The following is a 21,840-nucleotide window of genomic DNA, read 5'->3' as shown; positions in this document are numbered from 1 at the left end:
CAATGATACTTTTAGCAGAAAGATGTGGTTCAAGGAACACTGGAAATGGCTGCTATGCCAGAGAACAGGGTGTCAGGGCTCAAAGTGGTCTTGGCAGTTTGCTGTTTCAAAGGGAGCAATTAGATAAAGTTTCGAAAGATTTAAGTTTTGAAGGAAATGCTGTGTATGCTTCTATTTTACAGATATAATAAAATATAAAGACTAGATATAACAAATTCAAGGTGAAAGGTCAAAGCCTGCAGGGGAGAAATAATGGGCTTCTTCTGGTATTTCACATTAAGGAGGCCTTAAAAGCCCAAATTTAAACCACATAACCCCCCCCCCTTTTTTTAAAGATTTTATTCATGTATTTGACAGAGAGAGACACAGCGAGAGAGGGAACACAAGCGGGGGAGCAGAAAAGGGAGAAGCAGGCTTCCCGCCAAGCAGGGAGCTTGATGCGGGGCTCGATCCCAGGACTTTGGGATCATGACCTTAGCAGAAGGCAGACGCTTAATGACTGAGCCACCCAGGCGCCCCATAAAAACACCCCTTTAAATGGGTATCATGTTTCTGACTTTACATCAGTTATCAGAGCTTGGCCTTTTAAAATCAGCTTATTTGCCCTTAATGAGTAACTAACTCCTTGATTGTTTATGCAAGTCACATACTGACGAATGAGAGAGAAAGTCTGTCCATAAGGACAGTTTCTCTGATCAATAGTAATTTTGCTTATAGAAGTGAAGGTTTTTAGGAAGAATACAGAGAGGAAAGAACTGCAAAAACAAGAATAATACCTCAGGTTCCCTCAGAAAGTGTCAAAAATGACATTCTAGGGACACCTGGGTGGCTCAGTCAGTTAAGCGGCTGCCTTCGGCTCAGGTCATGATCCCAGGGTCCTGGGATCGAGCCCCGCATCGGGCTCCTTGCTACGCGGGGAGCCTGCTTCTTCTCTCTCTGCCTGACGCTCCCCCTGCTTGTACTTACTCTCTCCCTCTCTGACAAATAAATAAATAAAATCTTTAAAAAAATTGACATTCTAAAGGTCAGAAAGCAGATGGTAACTTAAGAATATAGTAGTCGTGTTAATGACAAAGAGGATGTGTTAAAGTGATAGACTTCATGGTTAGAAATCTATTACCAAAGGGGGCACTGGGACCATCAGAAAATGAGAGAAAGTCTTAAATACATACACTAAAGAAGTGTTTAATACAAACAAGATCTTTTTTTTTTCTCTTTTACACAGGGGCTCAAAAATTTCTTTGTATTAAACATTAAATGTATTTAAATACCCTGTTCAGGACTATTTTTCTAACTGGCAGGGCTGGGACTTGAACTGAGATCCCATTAATCCAAATCCACTGCTCTTTCCATCATACCAAGAAGCCCCTTTCCTGGATCACTGATCTTCATGCTCTACTCTCCTTCATTCTCCTGGTATTGCTCAGATTAAAATCAAATTAGTAAGGGTGTACTGATGACCAGAAGTATAGACTCACTTATGTCCTGTGAACGTTTTAAAGGGGATAGTTACCTACACGGAGGAGAGCTGGCCTTGGGCCACTTTCTAGGTGAGATTTGCCAATTCAACTCAAAACAAGAGGAGATGAAATAGGAGAGGGAGAGAATCACACATTTAGGGCTGGAAGGGAGCAAAACAATTATCCAGTCCAATTTCCTCAATTTCAGGAATGGAAGGAACTTTCTCAGATTCCAATGGGGTAGGTAAATGGCAGAACTGAACCCATGCTGACCACTTCCTGCCCCCTCCTCTAGGGGGAGATAACTGTAACCCTGTCATTCCACACTTCCTTGAGACTGGCTCTCTGTCCCCCTCTCCTGCCATAAGTGATATGAGGCCTGTTGAATCCACCCAAGTAAAAATGGTAGTCCTTGGATAATGAGGATGGGGCCATTTCCTTTTTATCAGATCAATTCCTCTAATATTTACTGAATTTCTACTACGTTTATGATGTAGAGTGTATAAATATTTAAGGGTATGACTAATATACAACCCTGTCTTCAAGAACTTTATGCTTGCTGAGGCAATTTAGTCTCTAAATAATAAGACTATTATAAAATAATTTAGTTTGTAGATTAGTGGTTAATAAGCTCCTTAAGGTTCCCAGGCCCTCTATGAGAATCTGATATTAACTATGGATTTGCTCCCCAGAAAAACCCACATATTTTTGCACATATTCAGGAGATTACTGGATCTCATAAAACCCACCTACTGACCATCAGTTAAGAAGCTCTATTTTGAGAGATTCACTGTGTACCTCTACATAAAAATTATCTGAAAAACCAAATCTTCAGTATCAAAGCCTTAGAAACAGCATTTCAAACTAGATTTAAAGAAAAATTAAAATAGAATAATTCATTAGGTAAGCCATGTTTTTTCTGCCTTTAATGAAGTTTATCCCTGTGAATGTAAACTTCATATATATTACATATATATGTGTGTGTCTGTGTGTATGTATGTATGTGTGTGTGTGTGTGTGTGTCTGTGTATGAAAAGGCCATTCTGGAAACTGAATGCAAACAATATATTCTTACGGAATAATGTACACACAAAAATTAGATTTGGGAAAATAAGTATTTGTAGAAGGGACATTTAGATGACATTAGAGAAAGCAATTTCTTTGCTTTCCAATTTCTTAACATGGAACAACATATTGTTTTTAAAGTTTATTCATTTTGCATCAAAGGAAAGGGATAACTAGTATTTCTCTCAATTAAGAAAGTCGAATGGAAGGAAATGTGACTTGGAGCTTGGAGAAAAGGGGTTTAGATCCCTTATTTGTTACCCGTATTTTAAATGGATTAGAAATAACAAACTGTTAGCAAATAGGCACAGAAGTCTGGCGCAGGGATAAAAATTGATCATTTAGAGAACCATAAACTTTCTAAAACATCAATTTATTAAATTTTTCCTTAAAAATCCCAACCACAACCTCAACAAGCACTGTGGGGCAGTACAGCTCAAGTTGAAAAGGACCTAATGCTAGTGCTAGGAAATTCTGATTAAAAAAAAAAAAAATCCATTAGAGAATAGCCCACATGACACGATAAACACCCTCATCATGACAGATCAGTATGGCTCTTAAAAGAATACAGTTCTTGGGCGCCTGGGTGGCTCAGTTGGTTGAGCGACTGCCTTCGGCTCAGGTCATGATCCTGGAGTCCCGGGATGGAGTCCCGCATCGGGCTCCTTGCTCAGCGAGGAGTCTGCTTCTCCTCTGACCCTCTCCCCCTCATGCTCTCTCTCTCTCTCAAATAAATAAATAAAATCTTTAAAAAAAAAAAAAAAAGAATACAGTTCTTTTACAGGGCACATTTTCAAATAAATAAAGGAAGTTTTGGAGGGAGCTAGGGGAACAAAAGAAAGACTAGAAATGATATCAATACAGACTTCAGGCTTAATGTCAATGATCAGTATTAAGACATCTTTTCTGAGTGTTGAAAATAAACCCTGACGTTAGCACAGGTGCGTGTGAACTCCTTCATCTATGATACCCTTTTCTTCAGTAACATCCTCTAAATGAAGGACTTATTTACTTATTTATTTTATTATGTTATGTTAATCCCCATACATCACATCATTAGTTTTGGATGTAGTGTTCCATGATTCATTGTCTGCGTATAACACCCAGTGCTCCATTCAGCACGTGCCCTCTTTAATACCCATCACCAGGCTAACCCATCCCCCCCCAAACCCCTTGAAGGACATATTTAAAGGATCAATATGAGCAAATACATACCACAGGCTGTTTTGTGATGTCCACCAAGTCCTTAAGATTATAATATTGATGTTTCTCAAATGCAGAAAATAGCATGTCTAAAACGTGTTGTTTATCAGCTCGAGCTCGTTTTCCATCTTCTTTCTTTTTCCTTTCATATTCAATCTAGGTGCAAACAGCAAAATAATAAAGGCATCAATCCAACATGCTCACTTTAAAATACAGGCATTCTCTTTTTAGTCACCCCCCCCCAAAAAGGATTAATTTCAAGTTGCAAGGCAGCAGATTAAAGAGCAGTCAGTGGGTTCAGAACCTGGGTCTTCACTGCTCCCGGGGCTCCTCCGACCTTGAAGGATCTATGAAGGTATTAACAAGCCTACCCATAAATCACCTTCATTCTTTTCTCAGGCTTTATATATAATGTCTCCATTTGCCCCCAAATAGCTTTTGTTTGCCAAATTAGAACAATTCAGTGTGGCTACTGATTAGGTCATGTTGATCAGAAAGTCCAACTTGCAGTTTCTTTTGTTTTTGATTACCCCAAATACAGTAAAATAGTTTCTCTAACAGATGCAGTTTGGTAGGTGACATCTTTCAAAATTAAGGTTTTTTTGGGACAGGCAGGGAATTAAAAGGAGGGCAGGTTATAAAAAAGGTTCTCTAGGAAGTGCAAAGTTTGAGAAGCACTGGTAAAAGGAAAAGAATGAGGGCAGTGAGGCATTTTCTCCTCCCGACTCTGTGTGACCTTGAACTTGTTTTTTCTATAACATGAAGCTTACTAATAGAAAAGGGTAAATACATACTCAGTACTCAGGCACAAGCAAACTCTTTTTCCAAAATCCCCATTTTATCTTAAAATTCATGTGAACTCTAAATTCACCTGCATAATACACTTTTATTTGTAATACAAAAATAAGGGGTGCCTGGGTGGCTCAGTTGTTAAGCGTCTGCCTTTGGCTCAGGTCATGATCCCAGGGTCCTGGGATCGAGAGAGACACAGAGAGAGAGGGAACACAAGCAGGGGGAGTAGGAGAGGGAGAGAGAGAAGCAGGCTTCCCGCTGAGCAGGGAGCCTGATGCGGGACTCGATCCCAGGACACTGGGATCATGACCTGAGCCGAAGGCAGACGCTTAATGACTGAGCCACCCAGGCGCACCAAATAAATAAAATCTTTAAAAAAATAAATTAAATATCTCTCATTCAAATAAAAATGACACTCTAGGAGCAAGTGGTATTTGTCCTGTAGTTTTGTGTACCTCTATGCACCCCAGTTTGAAAGCAGTGGCACTTTTCAAAGAGTGTATAAACCCTCTCCTAGAGATGTGATCCAGAGATTTGATCATTTGAAAAAAAAATTTACTTTTTATTAAGGCAACCTATTGAATGGGAGAAGATATTTGCAAATTATATATCCAATAAGGAGTTAATATCCAAAATATATAAAGAACTTTTACAACTTAACACCAAAAAAACCCCACCCCAATCTGATTAAAAAATAGGAAGGAGACCTGAGTAGACATTATTCCAAAAACACATGGTCAACACACACAAGAAAGATGCTCAACATCACTAATCATCAGCAAAATATAAACTAAAACCACAATGAACTATCACCTTATACCTGTCAGAATGGCTAAAATAAAAAAGGCAAGAAATAACAAGTGTTGGCAAGGATGTGGAGAAAAGGGAACTCTCACGCATTGCTGGTGGGAATGTAAATTAGTACGCTGTGAAAAATTAAAAATAGAAATACCATATGATCCAATAATTCCACTACTGGCTATTTACTCAAAGAAAAGGAAAACACTAAATCAAAAAAATATATGCATCTCTATGTTTATTGCAGCATTATTTACAATAGTCAAGACATGGAAGCAACTTAAGAGTCCCCATCAATAGACAAATGGTTAAGAAAAATGTGGTGTGTAATGGAATATTATGCAGCCATAAAAAGGATGACATTGTGCCATTTGCAACAACACAGATGGACCTAGAAGGCATTATTGCTGAGTGAAATAAATCAGACTAAGACAAATACCATATGATTTCACTCATGTGGAATTTAAAAAACAAATGAGTAAACAAATAAAAAGAATCAGACCTATAAATACAGGAGAGCAAACTGACGGCTGCCAGAGGGGTGAGGAGATGGGCAAAGGGGAGTAGGAGATACAGGCTTCCAGTTACAGAATAAGTCATGGGAATAAGAGGCACAGCACAGGGAACACAGTCAATGATACTGCAATAGCGTTGTATGATGACAGATGGTAGCTACACAAGTGGTGAGCTGAACACAGCATAATGTACAGAGGAAGTGAATCACTATGCTGTACACCTGAAACTAACGTAACATTGTGTGTCAACTACACTAAAATAGAACACTTTTTTAAAAACGTACTCTTCACTGCAAACATGCAACTTATATTCACTCCAGTTGGTTAAACTTTTAATTTTTAAAGAAACACTTCATTTCGATAAAGCATAAAGTATATTAGAGGAAATACATATAAACCAAAGCAGCCCACCTAGTAAATAAAGCATCAGCAGGCTGGGTGAAAGCTGCCAGAGAACAATCTCCTGTGCATCAAATGGAATTAACTATAATCTAGGGACTAGTTTCAAAAAAAATAAAATGCACTTCAAAACCTAAATTACTGCATAAATTCCAGCCTGATAATTAGGCTTACTCTCTATATTTTAACAATAGAGATTTGTTATAAAAGAGAGAAAATTTAGTTTCTATTGATGTTAAAACTAAAAATATATCTTATACATAATCAGAGACTTTCAAATTAGTGGCACAGATAACGGACAATGGTGAGTATCCTTCACTTAAAATTAGGAGATAGGGAGAAAGAACTTAATTGTCTTGATTTTTTGGATACGTGCATCTTGGGAGTAAAACTCAAAATCCATTAATCTCAACAGATTAAGCATGGACTGTGTGCTCGGATGCACTAAAATATAGGTGCAATAAGATTGTCTCTTTTGAAAGGCAGCCCTTTCTTAGGGTTCTTATATTAAAATATATAGAGGGGACAAACATTGTAATAGCAGAGCACAGAGCCACCTTTGGACAAGATCATGATGCTGAGAAAGGTGCAAATGCATGACAAAGGGCTGTGTTGTTGGGGAGGAATGTGGGTGGATTCAAGATTCTCTGGGTGGCATGAAAGAAACGACATGGACAGCTCCAGGGGACTTATTAGAGAAAAGCAGAGTGACTACAAGAGCTAGAAGCAAGACTGGAGAGGAGAGAGACCAGAGCAACCCATGACCGAGGAGAAAATCCAGGTCTTCCCAATGTGGGGAAGATGGAAAAACAGATGAAAACATGCATTTAAGTACGAAGGCAGAAGTAGAGTGGCTGTCCCAATTCAGTGAGAAAGGAGGCTAAAGAGATAGCAAAGACTCAAAGGGATGGACCTGAGGTCCATTCAAGAATTTTCTCTCTCTAGGGTCAAAAGAAGGACAGAAGTGGGGTGGCTGGCTGGCTCTGTCGGTAGAGCGTGTGACCCTTGACCTTGAGGTCATGAGTTCAGGCCCCATGTTAGGGGTAAAACTTACTTTAAAAAAAGAAAGAAAGAAAAAGAAGAAGGATAGAAGCAAGAGAACATCAGGGAGAAAGTAAGCATGACAGGCCAGGACAAAACCCACAAATCCAAGCAGGAGGGTCTTTGGATTAAATACAGAAATATCATGGAATGCCTTAAGGGATTAATATTTTAAGCCCTGCTTTGCTGACCAATATCTCAAATACATATTTTCGCTGTTTACAATTGTACTTAGTTTGCATTCTGAAACCTCCTTCCACTGTTGCACCTCATTTGAATAGTTTCATGTTTTGTATTAAGATGAACAATCCAGAAAAGGCGACTGCTAAAAAAGAGAGAAAAAGAGAAAAGTTTGGACCAGGAGGTAAGTTGTTACAACCCTTTACTCTAGTCAGATGTGGGATAAGAAAAACTTGGATCTGGAAAAATAAAGGGAGCCAGAATCAGATGAAGGAAGGGTGAGGAAAGCCTACAGCCTTCCCACAGGCTTAAGTGGGATGTGGGCCAGAGGCCACAGGTCCTCAAGAAAAATAATACAAAGGAAGTGAGGACCTCACAAAGGTCCAGTGTTAGGCTTTTATACTCTGCATGAAGCCACGGTTGTATGATATTCTGTGTGTCCTCCCGTCCCAGCTTTAATTTATGCTGAGAGAAAGAGGAAGAGTTAAATTCAGGAAACAGTAAAGAAAACTGATGGTATATTCAGCTTCCACCCTTAGTAGATTCTTCCTTGTGTGAAATGCTTGGAGAAGCTAGGAAGATTAATAGGAAAAATGTTTTCAAATACAGATGATCCCCAACTTCCAATGGTTCAATTTAGGATTTTTCAGCTTTATGATGGTGCGAAAGCAATATGCATGCAGTAGAAACCGTAATTTGAGTTTTGAATTTGGATCCTTTCCCGGGCTAGCAATGTGCTGTACGATGCTCTTTCGTGCACGTGGCAGCCAGCTGTAGCTCCCGGCCAGCCATGCTGCCACCAAACAACCCGTACACTTAAAACCATTCTGTTTTACTTTCAGAACAGTACTCAATGCATCACGTGAGATCTTCAACACTTCATTATGGAATGGGCTTGGTGTTAGATGATTCTGCCCAAATGTAGGCTAATGTAAATGTTCTTACCACATTTCAGGTAGGCTAGTCTAAGCTATGGTGTTTTGGTAGGTTAGGTGTATTAAATGCATTTTTGACTTACGATGTTTTCAATTTTGACTGAAACCCCACCAAAAACTGAGGCAGATCTATAAAGAAATCTGCTGATAAAGCAAGATGGCCCACTTCAGAGAGGGCATACACCCTAATTGGTAGTGGAAAGAAAAGCCTTCCAAGTGTTTGTTATCAAGTTGTCCAACCCGAGAGCCAGATGCCAGATCCAAGAGGGCCTGAATCAAAGGTAAGAATTTAGAATAAGTTGGAAAGGAACTTTGCTTCAATCTCAAAATTACTGTATTCAACACTGGTGCTTTCCTACTTTAAATTTGGGGGAAAGCAGACTAGAAATGTTCTGTGTTAACTGTGTTTGTTGGTGGCTCAATTCCTGGGGGCAGTGCAACCTAACTTTACTTTTGATTAGTGGAATAAAAACACTTAAAAGTATAATATGAAAACCCAGGCATATAAAATAATAACAGCAACAACAAAATGGCAATATTATTCCTTATTAGAGAAACTGAAGTACTAGAAATTTAATTCTACACTTACTTAAAAACAAAAGGCAATGGCAAAATTTGATGTCCTCAGGGCCCATACTGCAGGATAACCTATAGAAGACTGTTTTAAAACAAAATTTTTTATAGTATAGCATTAGTTAAATCTTTTTTGATAATGTCCAAGGCAGACTCATAATCTAAATTCTGCTCTGTAGTAGCAAGTAGTTCCAATGGATGTATGTATAATTAAAATTATATACACACACATACATTTATATATGCATAACTATTTAAAAATTGTCATTAAATTATTAATAACCTTATACTTAGGAAAAAACTAAGGTCCTGAGGTAGCTTTTCTTTTTAAAACTAAACAGTATAGAAATGGTCATCTTAATATTGTACTTACAATGTTGTACTACTGATAAAATTAATTCTACAAATAAACTACAAATGATATGAACTGGTTTATTAAGGAGAAGACTACAGTGTTGTGATAATGTTAATTCTCTTTTTAGCTCTTTTCCTTTTAGGCATTTTGTTTTGTCCTGGTGCACCAGCATGGTAGGGAAATGATGCTACTCAAAACAGTCACATATCTAACTTTTTAGCAGCCACCACAAAATATTAGTAGGATAGTTACTGGACTAGAAATGGCTATGTGAATTTTAATTATCGCTATTATATCTGCCCCAGTGACCACAGATCAACTGCATAATCAGCTGCACAGAAATAACTGTCAATTCAGAAAGGACTTTAAATTTAGTCTCCACTTAAAAATTTTATAATCCCAAAAAATCTATCATACACAATAATTTTTCTTTCACAACAGAAAACAAATTATTCAGGACTAAGATGCAACTAAATGTTGAAATCCATTGTGGTGTGGTAAAGAGATACTCAACCATGATTACCGAAAACTTACTGACTAAAATTATAAAAGCCACCCACCGCCAATTAAAATATTGTATTACAGATGTCTGTAAATTTCTAGATTGTTGTTTGCAGAAATACTTTGATTGCTTTGTCAAGGCAGTCCTTGTGGAAGCTTTTAACTTTTGAAAGGAGCATGACAGCCTTGAGATCATGGTTTGCATTTAAATTCTTACAAAAGATCCTCCTCACCCCTAATGCTTCTATTTCTGCCTAGTGTGTTGTTATATTCTGGGAGGAAATTAATTCTTTAGAGTCACTCAGTTCTTGGTGTGCAAATTCAAATGGACAAAGCACGTAGCATACTTCTACTAATACTAGGCAAATATTGCTGAAAAGCCTTTATGATCTAGTCCTGTAGGCATCTATTATTCACTGAGCAAAATTCCAAATTTATACATACATATACTAAAAAACCAAAACCACCACAACAAAACAAACCCAACAACCTTTGTTCTGAAGACTAACAAAGTTGGTTGCCACACTGGAGGAAACAGTGTGTGCATAAAAATAAATTTTCTTTCAGGGCGGCTGGGTGGCTCAGTTGTTAAGCATCTGCCTTCGGCTCAGGTCATGATCCCAGGGTCCTGGGATCGAGCCCCGCACTGGGCTCCCTGCTCTGCAGGAAGCCTTCTTCTCCCCTTCCCACTCCCCCTGCTTGTGTTCTCTCTCTCTCGCTGTGTCTCTGTCAAAGAAATAAATAAAATCTTAAAAAGAAAAAGAAAGGGGCGCCTGGGTGGCTCAGTCGTTAAGCGTCTGCCTTCGGCTCAGGTCGTGATCCCAGGGTCCTGGGATCGAGCCCCACATCGGGCTCCCTGCTCCGCGGGGAAGCCTGCTTCTCCCCTCCTTCTCCCCCTGCTTGTGTTCCCTCCCTCGCTATGTCTCTCTCTGTCAAATAAATAAATAAAATCTTTAAAAAAAAAAAAAGAAAGAAAGAAAAAGAAAAAGAAAACCTCCCTTAAAAAAAAATTTAAAAAAATAAATTTTCTTTCTAGTTTCTGGAGATTTACCTCAAGATTTTATATAACCATTCGACTCCCTCCAACAATAATTTTCTAGTTAAGCTCTTCTAATTCTCTATCACTTTCTGACCAAGAGTTCTTGCCAGGAAAAGGAAGGGAAAGAGAAATCTTTTTTTATTTTTATTTTTTTTTTCTTAAAGATTTTGTTTATTTATTTGAGAGAGAGAGAATGAGAGACAGAGAGCATGAGAGGGAGGAGGGTCAGAGGGAGAGGCAGACTCCCTGCCGAGCAGGGAGCCCGATGCAGGACTCGATCCCGGGACTCCAGGATCATGACCTGAGCCGAAGGCAGTCGCTTAACCAACTGAGCCACCCAGGCTCCCCGAGAAATCTTTTTTTAAAGCTAGGGGACAGAAAGGATGATAAAGACAAGAAAATATTAATTCTTTTTAAAAACCTTAGGTTTGGTGGAGACTTCCTGATCTCCTCTCAGGTATCATTTTTGCCCCTACCCCAACAAGATGGCAGAGAGAACTATGAAGTTCCCATTTCTGTGTCAGTGGCTGCATGCTACAATTACCCAGGGAACGTGAAAAATTTTAAGATAGTTGGCCTTCACAGATCAATTAAAATCAATCTCTGGGGACACCTGGGTGGCTCAGTTGATTAAGCGACTGCCTTCGGATCGGGTCATGATCCCAGGGTGCTGGGATCAAGTCCTGCATTGGGCTCCTTGTTCAGCGGGGAGCCTGCTTCTCCCTCTGCCTGTTCTGCCTGCCGCTCTCCCTGCTTGTGTTCTCTGACAAATAAATAAAATCTTAAAAAATAAATAAAATAATAAATCAATCCTGGAGGTTATTTTTCTTTTTAAAAAGTTTCCCAGGGGATTCTAGTGTATAGCTAGCACTAACAAATACTATCTAGATAATAGAAGATAGAATTCCTTATGAGTAAAGTCCTAAGACTATAGACAACATCTGAGAATGCTTGTGAAATTTACACATGCTAGATGATGATGCACACAAAGCCAACAAAACCACATACAGAAGCACCTTTACCTGTAATCGGAGATGGAGGGAGCTGGAAGGAATCTTAAACATCAGCTAACTCTATGTATATCAATAGGTAAACTGTAAAAAGGTACTTCTATATTTATATGCACAGATATTTTAAAGCACACATAAACAAGGAATTTAAAGAGATGAAATAAAAATAAAACATTATTTTAAGATTAAGTTTTAATTTGTCAAAATTACAAAATACGTTTTAGTTTTGTTCTCAAAATACAGCAATCTGCTTCGCATTCTGGATGCTTAGTTTTTAACTGAATTGCAAACCGTAGTAGCTTTGTACCAGCAATAGCTAATATGACTTAAGGTCCAACACACACAAAAGGTTAAGGGTCACTATGTCAGTTATCTCCAATAAGCCAAACCTCCAGGCCTTGGCGGTGGTGGCAGCAGGGGACCTGCAGGCTATATTTCCAAGAGTCCCTTCCTAGCTGGTTTCCAGCTGCGGTTCTGCCAATGGGAGAATGAAAGTAGGAGGAAAGGAGATTTTTTTGTGTGTGTGTGCATTCTGTACACCTCCAGCAGCAGCAGCTTCCTTATCTCTGGTAACCAATACCCCTTCTCCAGCCCTTCCATTTTGGATTCGTAAAGCATGTGTAACCAATTCCCTACAGTTAATCCCTTTCTGCTTGAAAATCTAGAGCTGTTTTTGTTTCCATGATAGACATTAACTGAATCATCACTAAAGATGGGGGATGACAAGCCACACTGAAAATGAGATTGCTAATTTCCTTTTTGGAAGGGCCAAGAGTACTTGTTACATCAGATTGCATCATCACTGCTTCTACCTCACACAATGACTGAACAAGAGGTCATTTCAGAATAGAAGTGTCAGTTTTTCCACTTTCTTGTTCACATATATTTGCTTTATTAATATATTTACAGTTTCTTTGCAGGAACATTTAAACCATTTGTTCATTTTTTAAGATTGAACTTAGCTAATAATGGGTACCATAATCTATAAACCTCTGAATTTAGCACCAAACCTAAAAAGCTGAAGGCAAATGAAAACGTGAGGTGTTGGAAGCGCCAACGTCAATCCATCAGTGCTGCAACATTTCTACTCTTCTATTGAAAATGGCTGACTAGCACAGGGGCTGCATAAGGGTGCTAGGGTCAATCCACACCGTATTTCTAAGGCTCAATTTCCTTCTTTTATGATGTGAAAAACAAGGTAAATACAAGTTTCAATATTCCCCCCCCTCACTCAATGGGTCCTCCTGAAAAATCCTACTTTGACAACCCATTATTTCCCAAAGTTTGCTTTTACTACTACAAAGGACAGGGGAAGGGGAATTTAATGTTCAAATGTTTGCAGAATAGAGGATTAAACAAATTCCAAGGCCCCTAATTTCAATATATTAAAGTGTCCATTTTGAAGAGGATACAATCAGAATCTACAAGTCGTTTTTTTTTTTTTTTTAAAGATTTCATTTATTTATTTGAGAGAGAGAATGAGAGACAGAGAGCACGAGAGGGAGGAGGGTCAGAGGGAGAAGCAGACTCCCCGCCTAGCAGGAAGCCCGATGTAGGACTCGATCCCGGCACTCCAGGATCATGACCTGAGCCGAAGGCAGTCACTTAACCAACTGAGCCACCCAGGCGCCCTCTACGAGTTCTTTTAACTCCTTTTTTCAAGAAGACTCTCATAAGATTGGTGTGTGTTTGTTTTTTTTTTTTTTTTAAGATTTTATTTATTTATTTGTTTGTTTGTTTGAGAAAGAGAGAGAGCGCACGAGCACAACCAGGTGGAGGCAGAGGGATAAGCAGATTCCCCACTGAGCAGGGAACCTGACCGACCCAGGGCTCAATCCCAGGACCCAAGGATCATGACCTGAGCCGAAGACAGATGTTTAACTGACTGAGCCACCCAGGTGCCCCAAGGTTAGTGTTTCAAAACTTACTTTGGTAAATGCTGACCTAGATGAACTAGTAGTTTCAGAAATGTAATGAAGATTTAAGGCAGAAGAAAACCATTTACAGAGAAACCTAACAGGTCATATCCTATAGGTAAGGCAAGAATTTTCAGGGCCAAGCTTGCAAGGAAAGAGCATTCTAAAATAAAATGCTAATCATATATTCTGTTTGGTCCAATAAATACTTTCTGAATGGCAAGTATGGTAGGTATTACATCCCAGATAGTCTGTGAACTAAAGAGATAAATTTGAATTTAATGCTTAGAAGAGCTCCATGTACAAAGTGGGAGTTCAAATATTAAGAGATGATTACATATATATTCTACATACAGTTGACCCTTGAACAACACAGGTTTGCACTGTGTGGATTTTTTAAGTTTATTGCCCCAGCGTGTTTTTTTTCAATAAACACAATACAATACTATAAATGTATTTTCTCTTCCTTGTAGAAGAGAATTATTTTTTAATAACATTTTATTTTCTCTAGCTTATTTTATTGTAAGAATATAGTATATAATGCATATAACATTTAAAATGTGTTAACTGATTGTTTATATTACCAGAAGGGCTTCCAGTTAAGTTTTTGGGGAGTCAAAAGTTATAACATGGATTTGACTGGGTGTGTAAGCGGGGGGGCCAGTGACCCAAACCCCCGAATTGTTCAAGGGTCAACTGTATATGTAAATTTATTTATGTGCCATAGGTGGGTGGAAAAGGTTTTGGGGGTAAATGCAAGGTGGGTTCTTTCTGATCAAATGCAGGGATATAGTTTTACAAATACATATGCTATTTTCCATGCCCTCTTTCAATTTTTGTAGAAATTTTTTTCCGTATGTTTATCCTAAACATTGTATTCAAAGAACCTCAACTGTTACAATGAAATACCAGGCTTTATATATTTCACCTGGTAAAACTGAAAATCACATTTCAACATTTAACGATTTAACGCCACGCAGGCGCCCTGGATTTAAAATTTTTATAGAATGTCTTGATTATGTAACCTCTAAGTCATCCTCATTGAATTATGTTGATGTTTCTCAATCTTTTAATAAATCAAAGCTTCCTTCTGATAAAAATAACAAAAGCTTTATACTCTTACTATAGTTGATATTATACTATAATAGTGAATATGTTTTTAAAAGCTATGCAGGTGCTTCCATTCATTCTGAATACACTCCCATGGTGGAAAAAATTGACAAAACATTCAAATAATGCAGTATGATAGCTTATAGTCAATCTTTATTTTTATAAACAAAATCTTTTGAAAGATTACTATATGGCTCATTGCTAATAACTACATTAGTATAATGACTCACTGATGCCATGACAACCTTAACCTGCCACTTAATGTTAAAAAATCTTTAAAGTGGATGGTACAGCGTTACATCCTAACATGGAGTTCAGAATACAATGTATTTAAACTTGCTTTAGTAGTAAAAAGAAAATATAAAAACATCCTAAAAATATGAGATTGGGAGTTCATCTTCTACATCTGCCAACTGGATATAGTGCGAGGATCACTAAGAATATGACTCTGGGGCGCCTGGGTGGCTCAGTTGGTTAAGCGACTGCCTTCGGCTCAGGTCATGATCCCAGGGTCCTGGGATCGAGTCCCGCATCGGGCTCCCCCTGCTCTGCGGGGAGCCTGCTTCTCCCTCTGCCTCTGCCTGCCACTCACCCTGCTTGTGCTCTCTCTCTCTGTCAAATAAATAAAGAAAATCTTTATAAATAAATAAATAAATAAATAAATAAATAAAGGAATGTGACTCTGATACTAGCTAATGCCAGCTCTGCTTGACCCAAGACAGATTTTCCTTTTGCCTCATCAATGGTGGGAGCAGCTCATCATGGCCCGGCACTAACACTCTTTCCTAGCTTTCTTACTTTTCTTATTCCAACAAAAAAGCTTTACTGCCCACTGTAACAATTCGACAATACATACTCACTATGATGATTGCAACAATTCAAAAAGACTTTATAAAGAAGAAAATTAGGATAAAATAATTCTAGCTCCTATCATCCAAAAATAATGTTAAAGTATTTAATCTTAATTTTGGACATTTGTTTCCAATCTTTGCCTGTCTTAAATAACAGAGAGAAATGCTATTGTATATCTACCTTTGGGCCCTTGTCTTTCTGTGATACATTCTTAGATAAAAGACTGCTGGGTCAAGGATATATTCTTTATAGTGCTTTCGACACAAATTACTAAACTTCTCTCTAAAAGGTTGTATCTCTTTATAGTTTATGGAAAGTATGGTCTTTCTTGTCCTCACTGTGATAAAGAAGAAGCCAAAAAGGTAGACTTTTATCTTTACCAGAGGCTGTAAAATGAGAGCTTGGCTGGATGCAAATGAACTTTGATTTACTTTATGTAATCCACATAGCATAGCAATTTAAAAAATCTGAATGTTTTTAAGAAGGGGCATGTGCACTCCAGTTCATCATTCACTAGTCCCTTCCATTTTACCTTCTTAAATTTCAGCACTCTGCTCACCAAAGATGCCTGCTTGGCTCTGTAGGCATTTGCTCTCATGTAAAATAACCATAAGAAACTCAAATATCGTAAAGTAGTGGTCTGACAAATACTAATCTGTGACACCTAAATCTGGATACTCAAGGCCAGTCTTAAAAAAGGGATTATTTCTTTCTAAACATTGTTTCAAGAGAAATATTAAGCAACAAAGTAGGACACAAGATATTAACTGTTAATTGTTACTTGACTTAACTCAGGTTTCATTGTATTTTCAGAAAATCATCACATTTTTCCTTACATTACAGGTATTTCAAGACCCCAAATCCTTAGCCCTTTTAGTATTTCTAATGACCTGCAGCAACGCACCATAGTGGTTAATTAAAAGCATGGCTCCTGGGCCTCCGCTGCTGCCGCCGCCGCTACTAGAGCCGCCGCCGCTGCCGCCGAAGCCGTCGGGGCTTGTTATTTCTAAAATGGCCCCCCTAGACTTGGACAAGTATGTGGAGATAGCGCGGCTGTGCAAGTACCTACCGGAGAATGACCTGAAGCGGCTATGTGACTATGTTTGTGACCTCCTCTTAGAAGAGTCAAATGTCCAGCCAGTATCGACACCAGTAACAGTGTGTGGAGACATACACGGACAGTTTTATGACCTTTGTGAACTATTCAGAACTGGAGGTCAGGTTCCTGACACAAACTACATACTTATGGGTGATTTTGTAGACAGAGGTTACTATAGTTTGGAGACCTTCACTTACCTTCTTGCACTAAAGGCTAAATGGCCTGATCGTATTACACTTTTGCGAGGAAATCATGAGAGTAGACAGATAACACAAGTGTATGGATTTTATGATGAGTGCCAAACCAAATATGGAAATGCTAATGCCTGGAGATACTGTACCAAAGTTTTTGACATGCTCACAGTAGCAGCTTTAATAGATGAGCAGATTTTGTGTGTTCATGGTGGTTTATCTCCTGATATCAAAACACTGGATCAGATTCGAACCATTGAGCGGAATCAGGAAATTCCTCATAAAGGAGCATTTTGTGATCTGGTTTGGTCAGATCCTGAAGATGTGGATACTTGGGCAATCAGTCCCCGAGGAGCAGGTTGGCTTTTTGGCGCAAAGGTCACAAATGAGTTTGTTCATATCAACAACTTAAAACTCATCTGCAGAGCACACCAACTAGTGCACGAAGGCTATAAATTTATGTTTGATGAGAGGCTGGTAACAGTATGGTCTGCTCCTAATTACTGCTATCGTTGTGGAAATATTGCCTCGATCATGGTCTTCAAAGATGTAAATACAAGAGAACCAAAGTTATTCCGGGCAGTTCCAGATTCAGAACGTGTTATTCCTCCCAGAACGACGACGCCGTATTTCCTTTGAGGCCTTTGCCCATCCTGCTGACCCATTTTTCTTCCCTCTTCTTACCCCAACTTTTGTGTATTACCCTCTACAATATACTTTTTATCAAGCACTTTGCTGCTGAAATGCTGCCTCTTGCCTTTTTTTTAAATTTTAAATTATCTAAATTTATTGTTTGTTATGGTGTCTATAGCAATGTTTTTCTATCAATTTTCTCCCCCATCCCATCCCCACCTTGGACTCATTTGAGAAGACTTGAGAAATGTCTTAATACTCACACTGCTGCATGTAGCTCTTGCTTATTTACTGGTCTGGGGGAAACAGGATGTGTTTCCTCTTTTTTAAAAAGCCAATTGACAGAACAGACTACACCGAAATGCTCCTCCTTTTGTATCATTCAGCCTTTTGTTTTAGTTTGGTAAGTTTTAAGAAATTTCAGCAGCAAAGTTGTTATTCAATGGGCACGATGGACTGCAGATGCCTCGAGTTATGTATACCTGTCCCAGCTGTAAACTTCATTGTCCTTTGTTGAATGATATTTTAAATGGATATAAAATAAATTGGTCTAAAGGGCAAAAAAAAAAAAAGAGCATGGCTCCTAAACCAGACTACCTGGGTTCAACAATTGGATTGGTTAATTACTGGCTCTGTGACCTCAAGTAAGCTAACCTCTTGGTGTCCTTATTAGTTACTCCATCTGTAAAATGAGGATGATAGTGGTAGCTACTTCATAGGGTAGGTATGAGGACTAAATGCATCATATGAAGCACTCAGAACAGTGCCTAGCACAAAATATGTATATATGTGTGTATTGTATAACATATGTAGTTATATGTAAGATATACTTCAATAAAAATGGTTTAAATACCTATACACGCAGTCCTCACTTTGCATGGTAATGTGAGACCACAAAAATGCCTGTGAAAGTTGCAACTATGCAAAGCAATCTTAATAATCACTGGGAAAAATCACTATTTTTCCAGGAAAAATTACTATTGTTCCAGACTTATAAAATTTGTCAATACATTAAAAATCCCTAGCTATAAAGCTATGGAAAAATGAAAAAAAGTATTAAAACTAGTATTTATTAAGGACATTGTAATTTAAAACATTAAAAACACCAAAAAATGAAGTGTTTTATTTCTTTGAAAAATTTATCAAGAGTAGTTTGAACAGTGGTTGCCTTCTTCTCATTGTTTAACTTAGGATACAGAGTGAACTCTTCTCCACGCTTGGTAAATCATCAGATTCCTTACTTAGTCTAGATAACTCAAGCATTTAATAGCAGGTGTGTGGCTAAGGTCCTTTTAAAACCGAAGAGTCTATGATACAGAAAAGAATAAAGATATAACAGAGTGAAAAAAGACATGAAGACTTACATTGTACTGATGATTAGCAACAGGTTTATAATTGGTTGTTACAACTTTGTCCAGTTGTTGTGATAACCTTACAGGTTTGGAAGATTCTTCTATTTGCAATCTGAAAAACAGAAGGCATTATTAACAAACTTATTAGAGTGGAACCTGAAGAGTTATTCCTATAATTCTTCTTACTCAATACTTAACATATAAAAAGTAACCTCAAAAGCTCTACCAATCTTAATATAATACTTCAAAAAAGCACTGAATGTATATGACTATAATGCAGAAACCATAGCATAAGCTAAACATATAACTATCTCATTATAATTCTATGACTTGTTTCTAATCCTAGCCTACACAGTCAAGTCTTAATTACTAAAACCAACGAAGCTAACCAGCCTTAAATTTCTGGAAAAAAAAAAATTGCATGTAAAAATGAATTATCTTAAATTATATGGTATAAACCTAATCAAGTTATTAATTTAAAATTCCATTCGCTTGATAAGAGATAAAGATAAAGATAATATGCTGACACTCAGGTCTAATGGTTTCTGTATTGGACAGCACAGATACGGAACATTTCCATCATCAAATAAACTTCTACTGGATAGCACTGGTATGGAACTATTGCAGACCTCCATCTAAATTAAAATATAACTCGGGGCGCTTGGGTGGCTCAGTCAGTTAAGTGGCTGCCTTCGGCTCAGGTCATGATCCCGGGGTCCTGGGATCGAGCCCCGCATGGGGCTCCCTGCTCGGCGGGAAGTCTGCTTCTCCCTCTCCCACTCCCCCCTGCTTGTGTTCCCTCTCTCACTGTCTCTCTCTAATAAATAAATAAAATCTTAAAAAAAAAAATCAAAATAAAACTCAAAATACCACCTCCAGGGAAAAGCCATAAACGTATTACTTTAAATTCTCTTGTTCAATAGAACAGGAACTAAAAATAATTTTCATTTAAAATTCCTTTAAAAAGCCCAACTTGCAGTATAAAAAGTACCTTTTTAAATTTTTAAAAATTTATTCATTTGAGAGAAAGAGAGAAAGCTCCTGTGAGGGCAGGAGCAAGGGGGAAAGGTCACTGGGAGAGGGAGAAGCAGACTCCCTGCTCAGCAGGGAGCCTGAAGGGGGGTTCGATCCTAGGACCCTGGGGATCATGACCTGAACTGAAGGCAGACACTTAACCGACTGAGTCACCTAGGCGCCCCAAAAAGTACCTGTTTTTATAACATTATTATTTTATTCCTTGCATGAAGCTAATTATCTATTTGCTTCTGCCTACTTTTAGGTACATAACACCAAAATACTCAGAAGAATTTAGATATATAGCAACTGCTTTTTTAAATGTAAAAGTTATAAATACTATAGGTTTTGGTTTTACTGTGATCCCCAAATTCAGTATAGTCATTCCTGTGTTGAAACATATTTAAATTCTTCTAATTATTTATAAATCCGTAACATTTCAACATATGATGTTGATTGTAAGTATAAAATGATTATAAGTACTCTGGAAATGTCTTTAGAAACTTACTGTATATGTAACCATAAGTCATACAGATAATGTTACTTTGCTTTTCATGAGCCAAATATACTTTCTGTGAACCATAAAGAAAGTACTAGCAAGAGGTCTTGAGGACATCCTGGGGATGTCCACCCAAAGATGGACTTGGACTTATACTCCTTCAGTGGTCTTTTAACTGTTCTTGGATGAAGCACAAGCTCCTTCATGACTTCATATCCCTCTGGAATCTAGTCCCTGCTTATCGCTCCAGCTTTATCCACCATTCTCCCACATCTGCTTCAGACTGCAGCTTTGCCATGACCAGATTTTAGTAGAAGCCTCTTGCTGGCAGTCATCCAGCAAATGTTTACTGGGTGCCTATCTCTGCCAGGCACCGGGTCAGAGGTTGGGAATGCAGCAATAAAGAAAAGACTTGCTTTAGTGGAAGACAAACATTAAACAAATGCTTATCTGTAACTAATAAACTGCAGAACTAAAAAAGAGCAGGGGGTTGGTATTATGACAACTGACGGCATACTGCTATGAAGTAAACATTAACCCTGGTGTGTGCACTTCAGGATAAGCTGGAGCAGGACTGCCCATGCTTTTAACAGGTGGGGCGAAAAAATCAGGTGGAAATGACTCCTCCAAGCTGAGAAGACATCTCAAGGTGACTAAGAAAGAAACAAGTGAGTGAAGACAGGTGTAGGAATGTTTACAAAGGATTAGAACTAAGCATGTACAACTACAACTCCCTGAGGGGAAAAAAAAAATCAAGTGGCAGCCTGTTTCTGAACACCTCTTTGTGTTCTAATCTTAGCCCTATCCCCTACCGGAATCAGTTCTCAGGGATTTGGCCTTCTAAATGGTAAACTATCTGTTATGCTTCCACTAAATTATCTTCCCTGTTTCAATCATCGCACTCCATAATTTGATCTTATGAGACATTCAAGGAGGGAGGCATGTACTAGCTCCTTCCTCCCACATTAAATGATTGTTCCTATTACTTCACAATTTGAAAATTCCTTGGGGTTTCCGTTTATTTCGGTAAGTGCATTTTTATAAGTGGTAACTTATTCTTGTCATACTCTTACACTTGAATTCATCTGCAGGCACTGCATCCTGATTCAGGTTCAGGTGGCATACTTTCATTTCAATTCTAGTGCAACAGCTCTAAAAGCCAATGCTGTCATCCATAGTGTCATGCCATTTTTATCCTCAAAGTAGCTCATCTTTTAAATTTAGAAAGGAAAACACTGAATTAACTTTTTAAAAAATAAAGAGCTCATATAAAAATGTAACCTTCGTATTATGGATTTAAAACATCAA

The 21,840-nt window shown here is 38.2% G+C and overlaps 2 protein-coding genes across 2 annotated transcripts in view; one reads left to right on the top strand and one right to left on the bottom strand.

Annotated features, from left to right (window-relative positions):
- GTF2F2 (general transcription factor IIF subunit 2) overlaps positions 1 to 21,840 on the bottom strand; it is a 149,583-nt gene that overhangs the window by 13,535 nt on the left and 114,208 nt on the right. The window contains exons 6-7 of the mRNA XM_021697863.2: positions 19,032 to 19,131; positions 3,741 to 3,884 (exon numbers count right to left, since the gene is read on the bottom strand). Coding sequence (XP_021553538.1) covers positions 3,741 to 3,884; positions 19,032 to 19,131 — 244 coding nt within the window. The remainder of the gene's footprint in view (positions 1 to 3,740; positions 3,885 to 19,031; positions 19,132 to 21,840) is intronic.
- LOC110587617 (serine/threonine-protein phosphatase 6 catalytic subunit-like) lies at positions 16,739 to 18,220 on the top strand. The gene has a single exon (XM_044913547.1). The coding sequence runs from the start codon at positions 16,756 to 16,758 to the stop codon at positions 17,671 to 17,673; it is 918 nt and encodes a 305-aa protein (XP_044769482.1). The 5' UTR covers positions 16,739 to 16,755; the 3' UTR covers positions 17,674 to 18,220.

The sequence above is a fragment of the Neomonachus schauinslandi genome, chromosome 3 (genome assembly GCF_002201575.2).
Source record: "Neomonachus schauinslandi chromosome 3, ASM220157v2, whole genome shotgun sequence".
In the NCBI taxonomy this organism is placed as follows: Eukaryota; Metazoa; Chordata; class Mammalia; order Carnivora; family Phocidae; genus Neomonachus; species Neomonachus schauinslandi.
The sequence above is the reverse complement of the archived record's forward strand: the minus strand, read 5'-3'. Positions and strand labels throughout refer to the sequence as shown.

Bases quoted from the DNA above. Each gene is read 5' to 3' on its own strand.
- LOC110587617 (XM_044913547.1), top strand. From the start codon at position 16,756: ATGGCCCCCCTAGACTTGGACAAGTATGTGGAGATAGCGCGGCTGTGC.